This window comes from Camellia sinensis, chromosome 9 (assembly GCF_055761805.1).
Source record: "Camellia sinensis isolate YWXY chromosome 9, ASM5576180v1, whole genome shotgun sequence".
NCBI classification, from domain to species: Eukaryota; Viridiplantae; Streptophyta; class Magnoliopsida; order Ericales; family Theaceae; genus Camellia; species Camellia sinensis.
Window position 1 is genome coordinate 28,647,221 of NC_138969.1, and position 22,952 is coordinate 28,670,172.

The 22,952-nt window shown below is 38.1% G+C and overlaps 1 protein-coding gene and 1 pseudogene across 5 annotated transcripts; both read right to left on the reverse strand.

Annotated features, from left to right (window-relative positions):
* Positions 1-205: 205 nt before the first annotated feature.
* Positions 206-3,671, reverse strand: LOC145798518 (short-chain dehydrogenase TIC 32, chloroplastic-like). 4 transcript variants are annotated; one of them, XM_082886398.1, is made up of 6 exons: positions 3,256-3,652; positions 2,956-3,109; positions 2,691-2,769; positions 1,469-1,553; positions 1,005-1,051; positions 206-615 (listed from the first exon to the last, which is right to left on the reverse strand). In XM_082886398.1, the coding sequence occupies exons 2-6, from the start codon at positions 3,072-3,074 to the stop codon at positions 451-453; spliced, it is 495 nt and encodes a 164-aa protein (XP_082742524.1). In that variant the 5' UTR covers positions 3,075-3,109; positions 3,256-3,652; the 3' UTR covers positions 206-450. The 4 variants fall into 4 exon arrangements, with proteins under 4 accessions (XP_082742524.1, XP_082742522.1, XP_082742525.1 ...); XM_082886396.1 differs by having other exon boundaries at positions 2,956-3,659; XM_082886399.1 differs by having other exon boundaries at positions 508-624; positions 2,956-3,669.
* A 7,224-nt stretch (positions 3,672-10,895) lies between these two features.
* On the reverse strand, positions 10,896-14,384 carry LOC114270056 (dammarenediol II synthase-like; annotated as a pseudogene). The gene is made up of 13 exons (XR_014339492.1): positions 14,223-14,384; positions 13,936-14,124; positions 13,716-13,835; positions 13,369-13,487; positions 13,130-13,251; positions 12,886-12,982; positions 12,703-12,764; positions 12,354-12,424; positions 12,139-12,282; positions 11,824-12,001; positions 11,351-11,431; positions 11,153-11,236; positions 10,896-11,017 (listed from the first exon to the last, which is right to left on the reverse strand). The product of XR_014339492.1 is annotated as a dammarenediol II synthase-like (transcript).
* Between the last annotated feature and the right edge of the window lie 8,568 nt (positions 14,385-22,952).

Sequence of the window (22,952 nt, forward strand, 5' to 3'; positions counted from 1 at the left end):
ATCATAACAAAAAATAAAAATAAAAATTGATCAAACCATCAAATTCAATATTTTACAAAGAATAATTAAACTGCACATCCATTTGTGTTGATTAACTTTACAAATTTATAATTATTATTGTAAAAACATGCACATTTTTTCTAATTGCCAAGCTGGATTAAAAGAACAAAACTATTTACATAGAAAACCGTTCACAAACAAGACGTAAAAAGGTGAGCTCTATCCTCTTATACTTCGTATATAAACTATTTAGCTTCCATCCAGCATGTCTATCAAGTTGATTATGAGAAAAGATTACAGCATGTACTGAACTTATGTCAAAAGCTCACAACATTAAATTCCATAAATTTACAGCTATTCAAAGTAGGTCTGTCACACAATAGGGTTTCATAACACTTAAAACTTAGGACAAAATGCTTTCATTCTACACAAATCAATTCAACAAAAGCATCACTTAGGATCAGTCAAGCTCAAGCTGAAATCCCACAATTTCTTCGCCAAATCGGCATCTTTGGCCTGAGCGGTTGGTTTGGCTATGTTACTATCCGAAAAATACTCCCCCGTTACCCCCTTGACTTGCGGATGCAATGCCACATAGCATGTAGTTGCCGCCCCCTACAACCACAACCGTTGAAATTAATTACCATACCGTGTCATAGAAATACCCTATATAAAAAAAAGGTTGACCATGTTTCCTCGTCAAGTGAAGCCATCAAGATGTTTGTACGTGCTAATTTTCCATAAACAAAAACAAAGAGAAGTTAGGAAACACCTACATTTTCATTTTTGTGGGAATATAGTTTTTGAAAGTTCAGAAAACAATTAAAAAGTGTTTCCTACAAAATGGGTGTATTCAAAAAACTTTCCTGAAAACAATTTGGGCAACAACTTTTTTTGTGTCAGCTTTTGTTTTTCTGTTTTCCACAACAGAAAACTAGAAAACAAAATTATGTTCAAAGAAATACTGTTGTGCGTCTTAAATATAAAAAAGACAGAGAACAAACCTGCGCAGCGTTTTTCAGCACATATTTACCAACCAGATTAACTAAGCCTGCAACAGACAAGAACCAAAGCAGCAATATCAGTCTAAAAACCATGATGAACCTTATAAGACAATTAAGTTTCAACTATCCATGGCTTATTTTGTTTTAAAAGACCTATCAAATTTGTAACCATACTTCACGAACAGAACTCTTCCGGTACAGTTACATATTTTGCAAAATATCCCAGGTAAAATATCAAATAAAATGGCACACAATCTACATACTTCAATTAAAAATAAAAATAAAAATTGTCTACCAAGATTTTTGTACTGATCCAAAACAAGCATCACTGCAGCTTCTTCTTTTCTTTTTCTTCGTCTTTTTTTTTAAAATGCAAGCGAACCACTACCAATCCAATAAATTGGAATATCCACAAATATACTTTAAGAACATAGCTATATGAATTTCAAGGCTCGGAGGTTTACCATCAAGAAAGCCGTGGTGACGCAGAAGGTTGGTGGCAATGGCTCCAGGATGAAGTGAATTAGCAGTTATCTTCACCCCTTCTTCCTGGTTAATTATACAGAAGACAACCCAATATGCCATTTAAATGTTCAGCCCAGCATATTATTACAAAAATAATTAAATAATGAAGCAAAGGTACAAGTGACTATTCTCACAGAGTCAGGACCAACTGATTGTACCTATCATGAATTTTGAGTTGCAACAATACATGAACTCTCTATTGTTAAAATATATCCAATAAGTCTATGAACACAGAATTGGAACCAGAACCAAAAAAACAAGTGGAAGGATAAGATTTATGAAAAGTGGCTCCACCATCAAATCTTGTCCATTTATGTGCTTTTTGTGTCCAGTTTTGTGTTCAGTTTTTGTGTTACTGGCATTGTTGTAATTCTTTACTAAAGATGATGTAACTGACCAGAGTCTGTGTATCTCACTAGACTATCACAGGTTCGTCTCCCCTCTACCCCTGCTCCATTGTACCAAAAAAAAAACTCTATACTCTCATAAAAAAACAATGTTGTGTGACGTAATCATCTCTGCTTCTAATAGTTACTAGGTTCACATAGTTTTGCAGCCTATGGCTATTGTCCTTCTGAACCACTAAATCTCTCCAAATGGTACAATTCAAACTAGTGATCCAACAAAGTCATTATCTCTCATTAACTAGAAATCGGTGAAGTGTTAAAAAAAAAAAATTCAAAAAAAGGTTCCTTTAAGTAAAGGGTCTCATTTCTCTTCACTGGAAATATCTAGAAATGCGTGCATCATGGCCAAAGTCTTAAGAAATTGCTTAAGTGGACAATGTAAGATATGCAGACCTAAACGTGGATGAGCATTGAAAGACCGAATGTTTTAAATAAGTTATGCACAGAAATATCTTATTAGATTCACAATTTCATAGTAGCATGACATTTTAAAACTGCTGTCCCTTAGCAGTGAAGAAAACAATTGTGTGAAAACCAGTGGATTTGGTTGTATTAAAGTTTTGATTGGAAAGGTAAATAACATGGTAAGGCTTTGGCAGGCACTGGCACAAAATGAGCACTAAGGCAAGGCCTTTAGGCACAAGGACTGCAAAGAACGAAGCTTAATTACCGGTGCAGAACAAGACCCTAAAAGAGGTATAACTTGCGATAAAAAACAACCATCTTAATATCAACCTCTTGATTAGTAGATTACCTTTAAGCGCCTTGCCAGCTCATTAGCATGCAATATGTTAGCAAGCTTTGATTGCCCATAAGCATATATGGTGTTGAAACTGAAAATTACAAAAGTAAAACAAGGAAATTATTGTTCGTTGGGTGAACTTTATGTAATCTAATAAGCACCTCAATTTGTGAAGAAACAAAACGTACTAGTTCATTTTGATAAATACAAAACAAAAAAAAAAAAAAAAAAAGAAGAAGAAGAAGAAGAAGAAGAAGAAGATGTTGTTATTTATTACCTAGATTCATCATTGATTTTATCAAATCGAACTCCTTCACTGTATGCAAACCGATGACCCTCTGATGACACATTAACAATCCTTCCTTCTTTGTGGCTTACACGTGCTGTATTTTTCATGGTCTCCAACAAAAGATTTGTCAAAAGAAAATGACCTGTACAAAGGTAACATAAATCTCTTATACATGCAGTTCTGCACAGTTGCTTTATGCATTTTAATGATAGAGTAGTGGGACCCAGAGAAAGTAAATATATTTCAAGAGAACAGAGCATACATGGGAAGGAGCTTTAAGAAAATTACCATCACAAATGTAAATAAGACTAGTTGGTCATTTCCCATTTGAAATAAACTGCGACTATAATCTACAAATCCTCTTCAACGAAAGGAAAAGAACAAATACGAAGCAAAATTAAGAAAGTAGACTATTTTCAGTTTCTACAGCAGGTCAATTGATAGAATTCTAACCATTTTAATTGACATTAGACCTCAAAACCAAAACCAAAACCAAACAAATGGGAAAAATACATAAATAAATAAATCAAATCAATTGGAAGTTACATTTTCAGTAATTATGTAGGCTGCAGTAATTATTTGAAGGCTTGAGAGAACAAAGGAAATATTCTCCGAACACTAATCATATTCAATGGCAGATATGGAAAGAATGAAGATAGAGGATCTTCTTCCATGTCACGTTCAAAGTTAGATTAACATCACTGTTTTAGAATCCCGACTTTCTTGGAATTTGACTCTTATGTTTCCATAAAGATAAAACATCAGTTAACCTTGATAACCTAGTAAAAACTAATGTTTGGGCATCAATATATCTAATCAATAACAATTGCTAAAATGAATCTAGTTTGGAACTCCAATCTTTTTTTCCGACTCTTTTTTTTTCATCTCACACAAACTATGTTGAGATGTGAGAGAGAGAGAGAGAGAGAGGCTTATCCGTGAAGTCGATCGGTGAGGAGTCGATCTTGCGAGGTTGATCGGTGAGGAGTTGATCTTGCGAGGTCGATCTGTGCAGACGAAAATGAGAGAGTGAGAGAGAGACTGATGAGATGAAGTGAGAGAGAGACTGATGAGATGAGAGAGAGAGAGAGAGAGAGAAGCTTACCTATGAGATCGATCGGTGCAATGAGAGAGTGAGGTCGATCGGTGAGGAGTCGATCTTGCGAGTTTGATCGGTGTGGAGTCGATCTATGCAGATGAAAATGAGAGTGAGAAAGAGACTGATGAGATGAGATGAAATGAGAGGAATGAGAGAGCTGTGTGCATATTAGGGTTTTTTTTGGGGATTTTTGGTTGAGGGGGGAAAAACCAGCGGGAATGGAAAAGGGGGAAGGGATTAGGGATTTTTGACATTGGGGATTTTGGGTTTGGGGTAGGAGAACCCGAGTGGGAATGGAAAAAGGGGGGGGATTGGAAATGTTTTTTGGAATTTTTTTTATTTTTATTACAAATGAATATTTAAATAATAAAATGATTTTTTTTTTTTTTGGCAACGGAAGAATTGTTAAAAAAATTATTTTTTATTAAAATAAATTTTTTTTATAGTTGATGAATTTTATTTTTTTTTTACATTTAGTAAGGTTGAAAATTTATTTGTTTCATATTTATTTTAATGAATAAATTTTTTTTTTTTTTATTTGGTAGAAGTAGGGATAATATTTTTCATTAAAATAAAGTTAATTTTTTGTGGTCAATGATTTTTTTGTGACTCATTTTTTTTTTTATACTAAAAATCAAGAACTAATTTTTTGTGGTAGAGGATAGAAATGGCAGTAGTGGTGAAAGTGGTGGATAAGAGGTGATAGTGGTGGTGGTAGTGATGGTGAATGAGATAAGTGGTGAAGTTGTGGTAGTGGTAGAGGAGATAGAATAGCGGTGGTAGATGAGAGGTAATGGTAGTAGTAGTGGTGGTAGTGGAGTGGTAGCGATGATGGTAGTAATGATAGTTGTAGAGATGGAGTGACAACAGTGGTAGTAGTGGAATGGCATTTGCAGTAGTGGTGAATATGGTAGAGAAGATGGGTGGTGAGAGAGAGATAAGTGAGAGACAGATAGAGAAGAGAGATAAAGAGAGAGAGAGAAAAAAAAAACAAACAGAGACAAAGTGATGAGTGAGAGAGAGACAAAGTGGTCGCTAAAAGTGCATTTTCTTATAGTGGATCGATAAATCGAAAGGGAGCTCAGTAAATAGAGAAGACGGGAGTGAGAGAGTGAGCAACGCAAACAGAGAAAAAGATAGAGAGTAAGAGACAGAAAAAAAGATAGAGAGGAGAGAGGTGAACGAGAGAGATAGAGAGAAGAGAGATGAACGAAAGAGACAGATAGAGAAAAGAGATGAGAGAAGAGATAGATAAATAGAGAATATGAGAAGGAGAGAGTGAGCAAGGCGAACATAATGAGGGAGAAATAGACAAATAGACAAGCATACAGAGAGAGAGATGAGTGATGAGTGAGAGAGAGTGAGAGTGAGAGAGAGACAAAGAGAAAGAGATAGACAGAAAAAGAGACAGAGAGAGAAAGAGAGAGAGAGAGAGAGAGATAGAAGGAGAGATAGAAAATGAGAGAGAAACAAGAGATGAGCGAAAGATAGACAAAAAGAGAGAGAAATAAGGCGAAAAGAGATGAGCGAGAGAGAGACACAGAAAAAGAGAGAGACATAGAGAGAAGAGAGACAGATAGACAAACAGACAGAGAGAGAATAGTGATGAGTGTGAGAGAGAAAGAGAAGAGAGAAAGCAAGATGAAAAAATGGATGAAAAGATATAGACAAAGAGAGAAAGAGCGAAAAGAGATAAATGAGAAATAGACAGAGAGAGATGAGCGAGAGAGATAAAGAGAAGAGAGATGAGTGAGAGAGGCAGAGAGAGAAGACATATGAGAGAGATAGAGAGAAGAGATATGAACGAGAGACAACGAGAGAAAGAGAGAGACAGAGACAGACAGACAGACAAACAGAGAAGAGTGATGAGTTAGAGAGAGAGAGACAAAGAGAGAAAAAGATAGAGAGTGAGAGACAGAAAAAGAGACAGAGAGAGAAAAGAGATGAACGAGAGAGGTAGAGAGATAGAGAGATGAACGAAAGAGATAGAGACAGAAAAGAAATGAGAGAAAAGATAGATAAATCGAGGAGAAGCTCAATAAATAGAGAATATGAGACGGAGAGAGTGGGCAAGACGAATATAATGAGGGAGAAATACACAAATAGACAAGCATACAGAGAGAGAGATGAGTGATGAGTGAGAGAGAGTGAGAGTGAGAGTGAGAGAGAGACAGAGAGAGAGAGATAAACAGAAAAAGAGACAGAGAGAGAGAGAGAATGAGAGATAGAAAAAGAGAGAGAAACAAGAGATGAGCGAAAGATAGACAAAAAGAAAGAAATAGAGCGAAAAGAGATGAGCGAGAGAGGGACACAGAAAAAGAGAGATGGGCGAGAGAGATAGAGAGAGATATAAACAAGAGAGAGAGAGAGAAAAAAAATGAGAGAGATAGAGAGAAGAAAGATGAGCGAGAGAGATAAAGAGAGAAGACATAAGAGATAGAGAGAAGAAAGATATGCGAGAGACACAGAGAGAAAATGAGAGAGATACACAGACAGACAGAGAAAGAAGAGTGATGAGTGAAAGAGATAAAGAGAACAGAGAGAGATAAATACAGAGAGACAGGAAGATGAAAAAATGAATGAAAAGAGATGTTATATTAAAAGAGTAAGACGACATTGTTTTTTTTTTATTTTTTTTGTGACAGAAAAATACCATTGAATTTATTCAAACTATTTTGTGACTGTATATATATGAAACTGTCTCAAAACCACAATCACTATGTTAGGTTAGAGTTTTTCGAAAACTCTTTTGAGAAAATTATACTTTCTTGTTTTCCGTGTTATATTATTTTTACTGAATTTTTTTAATATTTAATTTTTTTAATTTTTAGACACACCTAACATAAATACACCTAAAAAGTAAAAAAATCTTTTAAAAATTCACTAAATACCAAAAATACAAAAGAAATACAATAATTCAATACATTTTTTTTATATTTGTATGTATTTATTAATTTTTAAAAATATTTTTTCATAATTTTTTTTTTAGATACATTTAAGTAAAGTGCATCTAAAAAAAATATTTAAAAATTTTAAAATATTCACTTAAAAAAAAAAACCACAAAAGTGACTTTTTGCGACGGTAAAAAATACCGTCTCAAAAAACAGAGTATTTGCGACGGTAGAAAAATACCGTCTCAAAAAAGAAGAGTACTTGCGACGGCAGAAAATACCGTCGCAAATACTCTCTTTTTTTGCGACGGTATTTTTCTACCGTCGCAAATACTCTGTTTTTTGAGACGGCATTTTTTACCGTCGCAAATACTCTATTTTTTGAGACAGTATTTTTTACCGTCGCAAATGTACCGTCGCAAATAGTTCCGTCTTTTAAGCCCCATTTTCTTGTAGTGAGTAATGCTAGATATTTTAAAAAATTTATTAGAAGTTCTACTAAATGTTTCACATGAATGTGAGACCCGTGTGATATATAACTAATAAATTATTGATAAACGAGGCTAAATGTGTATGAATTAATATATCAAGGGAACAAGAGAATATTGGGCCATATTTGGTTTTGTGCCATGACAATCTCACTTGGATTACCGGACCTACACATAGTATAGTGGTTTTATGTCAAAACTGTAGAATTTATTGTATTTTTTCTAAACTGGAAGGGTCTTGAGTGTAATTTAACTCCAAAAGAAGAAGTAGAAAAATAAAATAAAATAAAATAAAATTAAAAAAGAGGTAAAATTGGGCTTGGTCCAGCATGCCCAACTGTGTAAACTGGACCTAATTTCAGCCTGGCCCAAATGAATTCGTGGGCTCATAAATATCCTCTCACATCGGCCACGTATATAAATACATGAACTCCCTCGAAATTTCAAATCTTCCCACTCTCTCTGCATCAACAATGGAGCAGACCAGAAACCAACGACTCTCTCCCCTCCATGTTTCTTCTCTTTCTCTCTCTAAAATCCTCTGTCTCTGTCTCTGTCTCTCTGTCTCTCTGTCTCTGTCTCTCTCTCTCTGCTATGTCTAAAATGCCCTAAGTCAATGCGATTATTATTGCTTGCAGGCCGAGAGAGAACTGCAAATCACCAAGTCTCAACTCTTAACCGCGAAGCTCTCCAATATCAGATTTATGGAGCAAAAGTGCTTGAAACTCGATCAGAAGATCGCGTCTCAGTGATTTACGTTCTCGTCTCTCAAGTCCGAAATTGATACACTCGATTCCAAGTACGATCACAATCTTCAACATATTAGGTACATTTCATATATATAAACATTAATTGTTATTTTATTACTCAACAATTTACGATTTAATCTCTCAAATCCAAATTTGATTGACTCGATTTTTAATTACAATGAAAATCTTCAACAAATGAATACATTTCGTGATTGTCATCTTTGAATTGGCGGAGAGGTTCGAGCACAGGATTTTTTAGCCTCCTCTGATACGATGTTGATTTGCTAACACCAAACTAGGCTTAAGGTAGAGAGGAGTAACTTTATTATGCATGTCCTCAACATGCATAATGTATGTAATGTATAACACATTGTAGACTGAAATAGACCTGCCAATGCTACTCTCTGCTGTTGATTTTCATGCACAAGCAAAGTAAAAGTGAAGCGATTGTAGAGGTGGAGGTGTTGGTGGAATTGGAGAAGGAGAAGGAGAGGTTTTATGGTTTGAAAAGGCGTGAAATGGAGGAGTTTTGGGCTTATGTGGAGAACTTTGCTGTTGACTGTCGAATGGAAGTGCAGGAGTTGAGAAACAGGGTCAATGAGGTAAGAATCGTTCACTATCTTCTTGTTCTGAAAGTTTTTTGGATGAATTATTTTTTGGATTTTAATGCGGTTGCTATTGTTCATTGTCAAACAAGTCATATGCTGATGATATCAATCAATTTATGTGTCTATGGCTGAGTGTGCATGTATCCTCTTGTGCCTGTATTTGCGTGTGTATCATCACTTAATACATACCAAATTAAGTTAAAAAGTCTTGGATTTGAACAATCTTAGACCTAAGTAATTGTGGACAATTTTATGCTGTAATTGAACACTTCAACAACAGAATAGTTATCTTATTTTAATTTCTTGAATGTCGATAAGGAATAGTGCAAATAATATTTTAATTGGTGCCAGAGCTGTAGAATGCCATGTTTCTTTGCATTATGACTGTGTTTTGCCTTGATGAGTCAAAGTTCCAAAATCTATTCGGTAGGTACAATACATACCTGCAAACTTGAACTGACTTGTCATTTAGATGCACAACTTTACAGTTGTGTTGGGTTTTACTCAGTACTTTATGCATATCTGGGTCTATTTTGTCCTGCATGCACATTCAATAAAGATGAGGAAACTTACAATATTTATTTTGGTTATTGCGAGAGTTCAACAAATTAATCGAAAGGAAGAAGATGTAGATTGAGGTCTCGTAGTAAAATGTAAATTAAAAGAAAAAAGAAAAAAAACCTGTTCAATTCAGTATTGGTTTACTATCCTCCTACCTCACCAAGTAATACCTGCGTTGAGTTTAGTAGAATTCCAATTTTATCTTCTGGGTATTAAGAATGGGGGACAAATAAAATTGCAACATCTTGGATACCTGATTATTGTAGTTTTTACATTAAGTGAGAACCACAATTTTTGAGTCAGTTGTAGTCTTGTAGCCAGCCATGACACCGAAAATTGCATTTGCATAAGCTTTTAAGATCACAGGTTGAAATTGGATCAAGAACCACGGCTTCCTTGTTACTTAAATGTCTTTTCTATCACAACCTCACTATTAGTTTGATTCTTCTTTCAGCTCAAATCGAGCTTTGTGGAACTTCAAGGGAACAATGGATATTTGAGTAGTGCGGAGATAGCTGCAGCAGAGATGAGAAAATCTGAACTTTTAGCTGCGAAAGAGAATTTGGATAGAAGCTTAGCTTCAAATTACCAAATTAAAGCCAGTTACAAAAGCAGCTTCACTGTATGCTATTGGACAAAACAAAGAAATAGGGAAGCTATGCCAGTTAAATATCTTTGAACACCAAACTTAGGATCACAGTAGAAGCAGGGGCATGGGCATCAAATGAATGCATAGAGACTAAACGCTGTTATCGTATTGTTCACTTGATAAAATGTTGGTGTATCAACCGTTCTATGGTTTGTATTGTTGATAGTGAACTGGAAGCATGTTATTAACCCAGTTGGTATTAAGTTCTTCTTATCCCTGAGGCATTGGCTGACAGAGTTGTTCTGTAATATAGTGCCACTCTGAATCTTATCTACTGCAACTTTTGAGTCAAGCACTCTTAAACATCTCATGGAGAACAGAGCTATTGATCCTCCTTGGATTACTATTTTATTTTATTTTATTTTTCACATCTGTAACTTAACTTTGGCTCCGGTATGGAGCTTTAGAAGCCGATACCCACACGAAAACAAGTGTGCACATTGGCTGGCCAAGAGGGTACACTGTTTTTGAGTAAGTCCTATTTAGAGATAGAGAGAGAGACAGAGAGTAATGTTGCATTTTCAAGTAACAATTATGTAAAGCAGAGATCTTCCTTTCATTAGAAACAGAACTATAACATATTTTCGAAAGACTTGATACAAGAGATTTTGCTACAAAAATTTAATAAAAAATGCAGGGGATTTTCTATCACTAATGATTTTTGGAATTGTTATTGACGTACAATTTTCAATTGTGGCCACAGAGATCAGTGGCGTTTCAAGGTCTTGTAAGTCCTTAGCTGAACACCAACATGAGACCCATCTTGTTAGGGCTTTGGAAATTGGGATTTGAACAAGAATGATTGTTTTGGAGGCAACGTCCCCATTTTGTTAGATTGTTCAGCCGGCATATTGACATAGATATTTCAATTGACACTTGAGTTTATACTTTCTAGGAAGATGGCCAAACACGCTTGCGGTATTCCCCAAGTGCCCACATTGGGAAATATTCCTATATTGTGCATAATGTAGCATACAATTCTTCATATAGACTGCAGTGATTACCTGTGAGGGTAATTTTCATGGTTAGGAAGTTGTAATCTTTGAAGAACAGAACTTTCTGTAAAAATAACACCCTGAAATCTAAAGGAACTAACAACTTTGTATACTCAATTGACACAATTCTAAGTTGTAAATTACCTGTTGTGGAAAATCACCGTCATCCATTTGTGCATTGATCAGTAGCTTTGCTGCCCTATGTAAAGGCGCTGGATCTCTCTTAGCCTAGTTAATAAGAAGAAAATAAAAACAAAGATGCATTAATTTAAGACAACTCTATATAGGTCTATTAACTTTAGTTATATGATTCATAATTTAACGCTTGAAATTGATACTAACTTGTCCACCACATATAAGACCCAGCATAGCCCATGATGTTTGTACTATATTTGTTCTGTTTCCTTCCAGTGGTTGATATTTCTGTTTCATGCATAAGATAATCACAATGAGTAAAACATAAAAAGTTGAAAACAGTGGAGAATTTTGAATAGTTGTGTTATCATTTCTTGCACAAATGTTGGTTATGAATTTTTTTTCTTATATATATATATAGAAAAATGATTAAGACCCCCTTTCCCCCCACCCCCTTTGACCCCCTCTCTTTCCTGATTGGCCAATTTTTCTTTTTCTTTTTCTTTTTCTTTTTTTCTTTTTCCTCCAATCACCACCCTCTACGTGTGTGTGGGGGGTGGTGGGGGTTGGTGATTGAGGGGGTCTCAATCACAGTTTGGAATTTGGAACTTGTCAAGAAGTTTAATTAAGCATTAGAGCCAAGAATATAATCGAACACAGAACTTAGTTATGGAAGTTACCATTGAAGGGCATGATTCAAGGCTCTCTCCCCAACCTCCCTCTTCATTTTGTACTGAAAGCAAAAATTCAACGCCTCTGCGAATTGCTTGGCTGTTGTTATAAGTCTTTCCGGCTGAAATTAACCCTCCTAGCACAAAAAATGTGCCATAGATGAAGCAAATTCCCCAATAGCCATACCTGCCAATGTCATCATACACATCAACTCTGATTACCATAGCACTTCATTTAGTTTTCTTCCCCCCCCCCCCCCCCCCCCCCAATAACTGGAGAATGAATTTCTTGCTCAAATGAATTTAGAAGTGAAATGAACTCACCAAGAACCATCGGGCCATTGTCTCCCCTCAAGGAAACCTATTGCTTTTGCCACTGAAATTTCGATTTCTTTCTCCCGATGCCCCAGATGTAAACGTTTGAATAACAGTAAAGCTTGGATTATGGATGCAGTACATTCAACATGCCTAGATAACCAATTGACCAAGGTTAATATTATCTATACATGGTGTGAAAATCTTTCAAATGATAATGAAACAAAATAAAAAGGACAAGTTCTTATTCTGTCTTGACCACAATGTTAGAAAAAAGTTCTGAAGGATTCAACATCTGAATGAAGAAATAGACATTAAAAAAAAGAAGAAGAAAGGATAATCATGACAATGTTTCATAATGTTAACTAGTAGGATTCCCTGTAAACTACAAAGAGGATTTGTTTCATATACTTTGTGCGTGATTATGTGTGAGTGATACAAACCACTGAAGGGTGGTAGACAGGGGCTCATATGGTCATGTTTGAGACGATTACTACATGTAAGTTGCCCCCCTTATGCTTTTTACCAAGCAAAAAATGATACAAGCTATTACAATATATGATGAGTGTTTACATGTAAAGTTGGTAGTGAAACTGGTGGCTCCCAAATAGCAAAACCACCACTTTCAGGACTCTACACGAAGAAAAAAGGTGCAAAAAAATATAGTTGTTAGGAGTCACTCTGCTTGAGACTTTGTAAGTCCACCGAATCATCTTCACTGTCAAAAACCAAATATAATGTGTGTTGTACCTATAAGTATATATAGAAGGACATTCACTGCATCATATAACCTCTCAGTGTCAGCCTTTTGCCCAGCAAGTTCGGGATGCATTTGCGAAAGCATTAGTAGACACTGCATAGAAATGAGGAAATTTGGTTATGACAATTTCAAAAAGGACAAACTAGTGCATAAGATTTCTGCTAAAGCAGGATCTGACAACCCCAAACCAAACTGCTATTTACAATTGAATTGTTATATTGCAATGTAAACCTAGATTACCTTCAGTGATTCAGCTGTGCAATCTGACACCACCCATCCTTGATGTTGATCAGAGAAAGTCCATGCCCTTTACTAAAATACCGATACATGCTCTCGAAATCCCCAGGTGGATTTTCTTTGATCTTCAAATTTGAAGATACAATGTTAGTTAGTGAGATGAAGTCATTTCATACATTTGTACACACAAAAAAATAAAATAAAAGAAATAAATAATCGTGTGTACATGGATAGGAAGCAACCTGTGATTCTTTTATATAGAAGTGTGCTTTTTAAGGGAATCCCCATATTCATCAAGCATATTGCTTGCTAGAATTGCCTGAGTGGTAAGAGCAATGTCCCATATCTGGCTGCCAAAACTCTACAATTCAACGAATTAGTTAGCAAAAATATCTTGTTATAAAATTATAAAAAAAGGTGGTTTAACCCAACTGTAAGGCTAGTCATTAGCATTTCTAGTAGGGCATGTTCGAGTTGTAGAAACAGCCTCTCAAAAAACGGGGATAAGGCTGCGTATAGCATATCCTTTCTAGAACCCAGTTTAGAAGGGAACTATTTGCTATAAACCAAACTTGTAGATTTTTATCACACTAATCTGCATTTTCATTCCATCTTCAGCAAGCCACAAGTAATCAGGAACTTGTGTAAGATGATGCTTGAACTCATCACCATCTGGGTTCTCTGCCCACCGACACATCATTTGCAAACTCTGCAATAAGAACAATATTAGACTTAGTTTATGCTACAAATTTGAAGAGTTTGAGCAACTTAAACCCGTAAATCCATTTGATTTTGTTTATGTTACGCACCTTTTCAACACATCCTATGGTAATGTATCTACTATTCTCTGCTTCATAACACAAGTACTTGACTGTTTCTCTGAGGGCTCTATCTCTTATCTTGTTGAAGGGCCAACAGTTCATGATCGGCTCACTCAGATAATGAAGAGTATCCCAAAGAAGATCTTGTATGAAGGTATGCTCATAATACATATCCTCCTGCATTAGAATTTAGCATATGTATAGTTTGTTAAGATTGAACTTGTTCAACAATTCAGTTTCATATTAGAATTGTGATAATAGTAGATTTCACTAACCTTGCAACAATCATGGCGTGCTTTACTCCAATCTATCTCCTCGTATGGCTTAGGGTGAATTTCTTGTCTCAATGATTTGACAAGATCGGTGATCGGCCCATGATATTTCCTCCAATACAAGTATGACATGGGCATGTAAGTCATGCGACAATAGCACCACATTTTGCTATATTTTAGATAAGGATAAAATATAGACTTTAGAAGAATCAAGGAGATAACACTTTATTCATTGGATGCATAATTGGAAATTCACTCAGTTAACTATATAAAAAAATGAGGGGACCCAGTGTACAAGACTACCATTAAAACAAGATGGACTCAAACAAACTAACTGATTGTGCATAAATTTTAGGCTTGATCCTTTTATTAGGTTTATTAAAATGAGAGCTTGAAGTAGAAGAATTTAGAATTTTTAACATATTTTCTTTAGGGTAAAGGATAAAATCCTATAATTTTTTTTTTTGTTAAACAACCAATACAAAACGAAAAACATAGTTATAAATTGCCCTTCAATCACTTGGATGATAAGGCAAAAATGAAGGGAAGAGCCAGAATTCCTGGGGCAGTGGGCTGTAGCCTATCCATTCATACACTCCCAACACCAACCGAGAAAAAAGAAAAAAAATCAACTTTTACCATGTGCAAATTAAAATTCGCCATAGATTTTGAATTTTATTGTGAATTTTACCAAGAGATAAGTCTTTCCCCAAGAGGGTATCCCAGTTGCACCACCATTATCAATTATCCATTTCCGGGCTTTTGTCATTGCTCCATTGTGACGACCCTCACTACCATTTACTGATAACCCCACTGATCATTGCTAAACTGAGACTGATCATGACAAGTAATTGAATTGATTGAAATTCTGAGCTAATTGATTGAGTGTGTTAGTTTAAATGCATGTCTATCTGTGTGATTGTTAAATGAGATGTTCATATGTTTATGTTTCAATTGCAAATTGAAGGCCTTATCGGCGGCCGAATCCGAAATCAATTGGTGTTTTGTGTTAATTAGAATTAATGTGATTTTATGGTAAATTTAGTTAAAATTTGATTTGGTATGATTAAATTAGATTAAATAATGTTAAAACACATTAGTTGGTTATTTACTCTTTTGTGACTTAGTGGATTAATCTAGGACCCTTTTGTTGATTCACTTATGTTAGCATTAGCCTTTCCTCAGCCATTTTCTTGAGCTTAACCGTGTAAGAGAAAGAGAGAGGTAGGAAGAACTTGTTTCATTGAGAATTACTTGGAGAATTAGAAGAATTGAAGGAGTCTTGCAAAATTGAGCTTCTACACTTGTAATTGGAGACTTAAGGTAGAGAATTTACCTTCTTGTTCATATTTTGGGTTGGTTCTTGCATGGTTTAGAGGTTAGTTGGAGTTTAGAGCCAAGTTATGGCTTAAGTTGTTGAATTGAGAGCTAGATCATGCATGCATGTGCATAATCTTGCATTTTGAAGTTAATTTTCATGAAATCTTGCATGCAAGTTTACCTTCTTGTTCTAGTCCATAAGTTCATCATGATTTTGAGTTAAACTTGCTTTGGACCATATATTGAGGCATTGGAATTCACTAGAATTCATGCATGTCATATGTTCTTCATGTTCATGAAAAATCCTTTGAAATTGTGTTTTAATTGAACTACCTTTGGGCTTTGATTTCTCAAATCGACTTTTGGAACATGTCATATTATGTGTTTACAAGTGTTTTCCAGAAAATTAGCTCAAGAGGGTTGTAACAAGTCCGCGGGGGACCTCGCTACAGCTCGGACTCGATTTGTGTCACGGTTCTAAGTCTGAACCAAAGAGTCCAAATCCGGCAAATCGTTTTGAGAAAAACAGATTTTGAAAGAAGTGCCAAACATGGACTGCTTTGCCAGATACAGAGTCGCCACCTAAATATTTTATTTTCGGGAAATTTAGGAAACCCTGACTCGGTGCCAAAGGCCACGTGTCCGTCATCACCAAAGTTGCCTCAGCTCGGGAACTTGGGTACGATTGGGGAAGGTCAGCTATGAGCACCCCCTCTCGCCCGATCAAAGATCGGCCTCTACTAACCATGATATCTATTTTTGAAAACATTGTGTGTTCTTAAACCGGTTATTAGCCTAGGTTACTATGTGATGCGCACAGCATATAAGTATAGACTGGGTCGCCCGAATTGGAACAAAACATTTCATGCTTGTTTATTTGAAAGATGGTTTGCTACTCGCAAGTAGGCTTAAAATGCAGATTTTGCCACCCGCAGGCGGGCTTAGAAAAAGATGGTTTTGCCACTATCTAATGGGCTTAAAACAAACAGTTTGATGATTTATTCCAATCCAAGTAACCCAACCTTCACCCACAGGCATTCAGGCAGTTATATCACATAAGCATTTAGCCTCATGGCAAGCATGCTATTCATGGCACTCACTCACACGCATGCAAGGATACTAAAGCATAAAACTTACCGAGTGCTCCGAGCCAAAATGGAAACTACATTAGAAATCCATACATGATCCTAAGTATACAAAAATGCCTAATGCAACACATGCAAAAATGCAAACTATAGTAGGCTCGGCTATTCTAAACATGGCATATGGAATGCTACAGCTAACATGTATTCAATTTGGAATTGAAAATACAATGCAGTTAGTATGATGCGTCGAGCCCGGTGCATGCAAAACAGATGAATGAATGCAAACATGCTATCATACTGTATGCTAATTGAAATATGCCCTAATCTAACCATCATAAGCGGATAAATAAAAGGGAGAAAGACGTGGGGTTGGAAGACATACAACACACACACGCACACTTATTACAGTCGTGCCCTCGCACAGAGGGTCCAAATAAATATACAGTCCCAAATGAAAGAATATTACAGTCCAAATAATACAGTCCGAATAATGTGCAAATTCCTAATTAATTTAGCAAATTAACTAAGAAAGCTGTAAAACTGGCGTGCAAGCCAGGGACTGCCTTGCTTCTGATGAATGATGCATGTCTGGGCTGCCTTGCGCGGAAATCCACTGGGATGCCCCGATTAGCCTCTATTTTGTGATTTTTCTTGGAAAGCGCGCCAAACTCCGAAAGTTTGCTAATTCTTCATTTGCTGCAACATAGAGCAAGAAAGGGGCATAGCAATGTATTTTCACAAATGTATGCATGCCTTGATCCTCGTGCCACCAATCACGCATATCGATGCATGATGGCCGAGGAGTCGAAATGTGCAACTCAATATAGAATGAATGCACGTATAAACACAACAAGAACCTAACTCCATCATGGGTAATCCGGAGTGTCGGTGACTAGGGAATTGAGACACGTCTCGTCACTCGGAGTACGAAACGCACCTCGTTTCCCGTGCCCGGGGCTAACTCCTATCCCGGACACGATGCAATATGCATGATATGCATGAATGCAACTAAGATACAGCCTAGTATGCACAATGCTGTAAAAATGAGATGCCTCGAAATGCGTGCACACGGGCACGCAAACCGAGAAAATGACATATGCAATGCAAACGACATGGAAATGGCATATAGAATGCAACATGGACTTATACTAACATGAGAGAGCCTCAGCCACACTCACATAAGAGGCCGATGGATGAAAATGAAGTGCCTCGAAATGCGTGCACACAGGCACGCAAACCGAGGCAATGACATATGCAATGCAATAACATGGAAATGGCATATAGAATGCAACATGGACTTATACTAACATGAGAGAGCCTCAGCCACACTCACATAAGAGGCCGATGGATGAAAATGAAGTGCCTCGAAATGCGTGCACACGGGCACGCAAACCGAGGCAATGGCATACGCAATGTAATATGGCTAAAATGGCATATAGAATGCAACATGGACTTATACTAACATGAAAGAGCCTCAGCCACACTCACATAAGAGGCCGATGGATGAAAATGAAGTGCCTCGAAATGCGTGCACACGGGCACGCAAACCGAGGCAATGGCATACGCAATGCAATATGGCTAAAATGGCATGGAAATGATATGAAAACATGCCAATGGAATTTAAACACTGAAGTGTGGGGAAAACAGCCCCGAAATGAGGCGAAAACACACCCGATGCATGGAATCTCTCCCGAAATGCAAAATTAGGCACCCGAAATGGCCTATAGCTATACCAAACATGCACAATATGGATATGCAATGAAAAGACAGAAGAAAGGCAGTCCCAAAATTAGCATTTTACCAGTACAAATCATGGCCAAACAGCAAGCAAAGATAGGCCAACAATGGCATGCAAAAATGGCCCTAAACATGAGGTTATGAAGCAACTCACAGCTGCTAACTCCAAACAGGTTAGGGCCCTTCAACAACATTGAATAGGGGCAAAAAATAAGCCACTTTACAGAACTGTAAAAACTCTAAAAACAAAGATAGATATGGCTAAGCTCTTATGCAAGAAAACGGACCAAAATGTGGCTAAAGAGGCAAGTGGTATATGCAAAGCCCAAACTGAAAAATTCCCTTCTACAACATTGAAGAGGGACCAAAAATAACCATATTTACAGAACTGTAAAAATCCAAAAACAGTATACAAACATGCTAGAAATGCAATGCAAAATGAGGCTCAAAATAGGCTATAACATGAAGTATGCAAAATATTCAACAAACGGCCAAAGACCCTTAATAAGACATGTAGAATGCGCCAAAATAAGACCTTTTCTAGGCCTGTAAAAAGACCAAAAACAGAAGCATGATAGGCTGCCAAAGCATGCAAAAATGGGGACCAAAAGAGAGATATAACATGAGGTGACATATGGAGGTCCCAAACAGTGATGAGCCCTTCTTCAATGTTGAAGAGGGGCTCAAAATAAGCCTATTTACAGAACTGTAAAACGCCTAAAAATGGAAGCATAATGGGTTGCCAAAGCATGCAAGAAAATTGACATACAAGGGGATATTGAAGCAAGTGCAATATGGGGGCCTCAAACAAGGTTGAGCCCTTAATGAAACAAGAAAATGAGCTCAAAAAAATGACCTTTTCAGTTTTGGTCGGAGCTCAAATCAATAAGCATATATGGCTTAGAGATGGTGCAAAAATGAGCTAGAAAAGAGGGCAATTGGACTTACCTTTGAAGACCAACACTTTTGTTTCTTCTTGGACCAGATTTGGTGACTTTAAGCTGCTAGAATCCCTCCCCTTGCTGCTGGAATGGAGTGGTGATGGTAGAGCTTGAAGATGATGAAGAAATGGAGCCCAAACTTGAAGGAAATGGGGTGCTATGTATGTATCTCCTCCAAGCAACTCTTGTAACCCCTTTTCTTGAGTTGGGAGGCCAGCAATCTCCAAGAGAGAGGGAGAGAAGACCCTAGCCAAGTGTAGCCCAAAATCAAGCCTTTTGTTCCCCCACAAAATATCCCCCGGATTGAGATATTTTCTGGGGGAAACAGCTGTACAGCTGTAAAGTGGAAGAAGAGAGGAACATGGCCGGCCACCTATTTTTGTTGCAGGTGGCCGGCCGGCAACCCCCCCTAGCCGGCCGGCTAGGGGTCAAAAAGGTCAAAAATAATTAGTGGCCGGCCACCATAAAAAGGTGGCCTCCCAGGTCTCCTCATCACAACCCTGTGGTTCGAATTTGGAAATTCTAAAACAGGAGAGAGAACAAGCCAATTTCAAGAGGGGTTCAAAAGGGTCAAATGGAATTAGTGGCCGGCCATAAACTTTTAGGGTCCTCCCATGTGTGTACAACACAAATATGTGGTTCAAAGTTCAAGAAAAAGGGCCCAAGTTGTTCAACATTGGCTCGGAAGGAGGGGTTCAAAAGGGTCAAGCAACATTAGTGGCCGGCCATGAACTTTTAGGGTCCTCCCATGTGTGTACAACACAAATATGTGGTTTGGGGTTGAAGAAAGTGGCCCCAAGGTGTTCAACATTGGCTCGGAAGTGCGAAAAACGGGTGTCGGAGGGCGAAAATGGAATATAACTGGTTGCCAAGATAATTGCTGTCCTCCCATCCTCCAGTGACCTTCCCGGTGATGAAACAGAGGCACCTGCCAAAAATGAACGAAAACCGATGCAAAACGAACCCTCGGGGGCCAAAACACGTAGTTCGGGCTCCCGAAAATGGGCTGCCAAGCACCGAAAGTGGCGTTCGGCCACGAAGTGGGTTTCTCTGACCTCAGTGTCCCTCAAAAGGGAGAAAATAAGATGTATACCAAAATTTAGAGCAAACGGAGATGGTTAGGCGGTCCCAAACCGAGGCACACGGCCAACGGTCCCGAAAAACCGGAAACCGGACTCCGAAATGGGCGAAATGGCCTGCGGCCACAAAATGTAGCCCACGGCCACTGAGAGATGGTCTACAGGACCTCTCACTTCCCTCAGGAAAAGAAACAGAGAAAATTGAGTCTGGTTCGCAAACCGAGGCAAGGCACAAAAGAAGGTTCGGAAGCCCGGAGGCAAGGCTCACGGCCGTGACTCTGAAACTTCTGAACGAGCACATTATGCAATATCACCAAGCGCTCAACTGGTGACGTCTAAGTCTTAAGGTCGGTCAAAAATGGGGTGTCTACAAGGGTCGGATTTGAGGCTTGAAATGTTGAATTTGAGCTTGGAGGTTCAATCTGGAATTTCTAGAATTTGGACCCACGCTTGAGTGTAGGACTTCACGCTCGAGCGAGCACGCTGAGTTCATGTAGTCCGCTCGAGTGGGCAAAATGACGCTCGAGCGTGAATTGCGTGTATTCAGTACTTTACATATGTTTACAGTCCGCTATGGGGATCCGAATGAGATTATTTCGGATAATGGTTCCCACTTCAAGAAGGAGGCGATCGACTTGTTAGAGAAATACAATGTGACTTTTCATAAGTCATCTACATATCGGTTGCAAACCAACGGAGCAGTTGAGGCCGCCAACAAGAACATCAAGCACATTCTGCAGAAGATGGTGGAAACCTACAGGGACTGGCCAGATAAGCTGCCATTTGCTCTTTGGGATTACTGGACTTCAATTCGAACTTGTACTGGGGCAACTCCGTATTCCTTGGTTTATGTGATAGAGGCTGTTCTGTCTATTGAAGTTGAGGTTCCGTCATTACGGGTATTGGCTGAGTGTCAAATTGCTGAGGCAAATTGGCAGCAAAGCAGGTTTGAAGAACTCATGCTCTTTGATGAAAGAAGGCTGAAAGCACTGTATCACGTCCAAAGTTATCAACGAAGAATTGCCAGGGCTTTTAACAAGAAGGTTAAGTCCAAGAATTTGAAAGAGGGGGATTTAGTGCTCAAAGACAACTGAGCTCCCATCCACGACCCTAGGGGCAAGTTTAGACCCAATTGGACTGGCCCTTACATCATCAAGTCTATCTGGTCGGGTGGAGCTGTCGTTCTGATGGACCTAGATGGCCTATGTTTTCCCAGCCAATCAATATGGACAAGTTGAAGAAATACTTTCCCTGAGTGGCTCGCTAGGCTGAAAACCCGAACGGGCGACCTAGGCAAAAGTTAGAGCATGAAAAATTTGAAATAATAAAAACTGAGCTCGCAAGGTTGAAAACCCAGAAAGGACGGCCTTGGCAAAAGTTAGAGCTCAAAAGGAGAGTGTTAATACACGAGTGAACCTGAGCCAAACTACGTAAGGCTTGATTCCCATCTTTGGGATACGTAGGCAACTTCATTCTGAAGTCCAACCATAAACACTTCCAAATCAACTTTGTCCATGTGATCATGTTGGTCATCTTTGCCTATTCTGCATTCAAAAGCTCGGTTGTGAGCTCCAGTGTAGTATTATTCAAACTAGGGGTAACTTTCCAGTTGTTGGGATCTGGGGTTGTACATCTCAGTGATAGATCTCGGGCGTGTCCAGTTGTCATCCATATCAAAAATGGTTTTGAAAAGTTTTAATAAAAGTTGATTTTACTCAAATTAATCTTTTTACGACTTAGACCAATTTTGGACCAAACGGAAAATTTTCAGTACCCACAACCTTCAATTACATTGATTTCAGTACAGAGCTCTCCTGCTCTTGAATACAAATTGAAGTTGCTTTTTATTACATTCATAAAGAAAACTTGAAAGTACTGATTAAAGAAAATAAACTTAGGGCATAGTCAGGTGTTCCTGCGTCCCCTCCCAGAGCTCGTGGAAGCCTCTGATGCCAAAGTAGGCCCAATCTGCGCCTCTTCATCAATCCAAGCTATGCACTCATTAGAGAGGGTGCAACTGAAAGTGGGAGCGGGGACCAGAAGCTCTCTCGTCCTCCATACTGTGGCATACCAAGCTATCTGTGCACCTCGGACCGGAAATACAGCAGGGTACTCTATCCCCTCTTTCGGACAAGTCTGATCATATCCGAATTGATGCCGGAATCGGAATGAGAAGTAAAAGACACAATGTGTCAGGCCGATCAACTGAATCCCGGGCTGACGAGACATACTATAACTCATCGCCGGCAGACTAAGCCAGGGGCAGCGCCAAGCAATACTGGCAGCGGATAGACTGCACATCCATTCGTACCACCATCCCTCATCAGGGGCATCAAATAAATGTCGCCGGAAGAAATAACCGCGAGCTGAATATGCTGAGCATGAGTCCACAACCTTCAATTTATCCATCAACCATATATGGGAAGGGATGAAAAATGAGAGATTAAAGAATAGAGAGGTGTACGTGGAGAAAAAAAAAAGTGAGAAAAGGGTTTTGAGAGAAAAAATGAGCCTGAGGGCCGAGTGATGTGAGAAATATATGTGAGATAGGGAGGGAAACATTACCTATAG

Coding starts and splice junctions, on each gene's coding strand:
- LOC145798518 (XM_082886396.1), bottom strand. CDS start 3,227: ATGCTCTGTTCTCTTGAAATATATTTACTTTCTCTGGGTCCCACTACT. Junction 1,554..2,690: donor AGCTGGCAAGGCGCTTAAAG/GTAATCTACTAA, acceptor ATAATTAACCAG/GAAGAAGGGGTGAAGATAAC. Junction 616..1,004: donor TGCTGAAAAACGCTGCGCAG/GTTTGTTCTCTG, acceptor TTGTGGTTGTAG/GGGGCGGCAACTACATGCTA.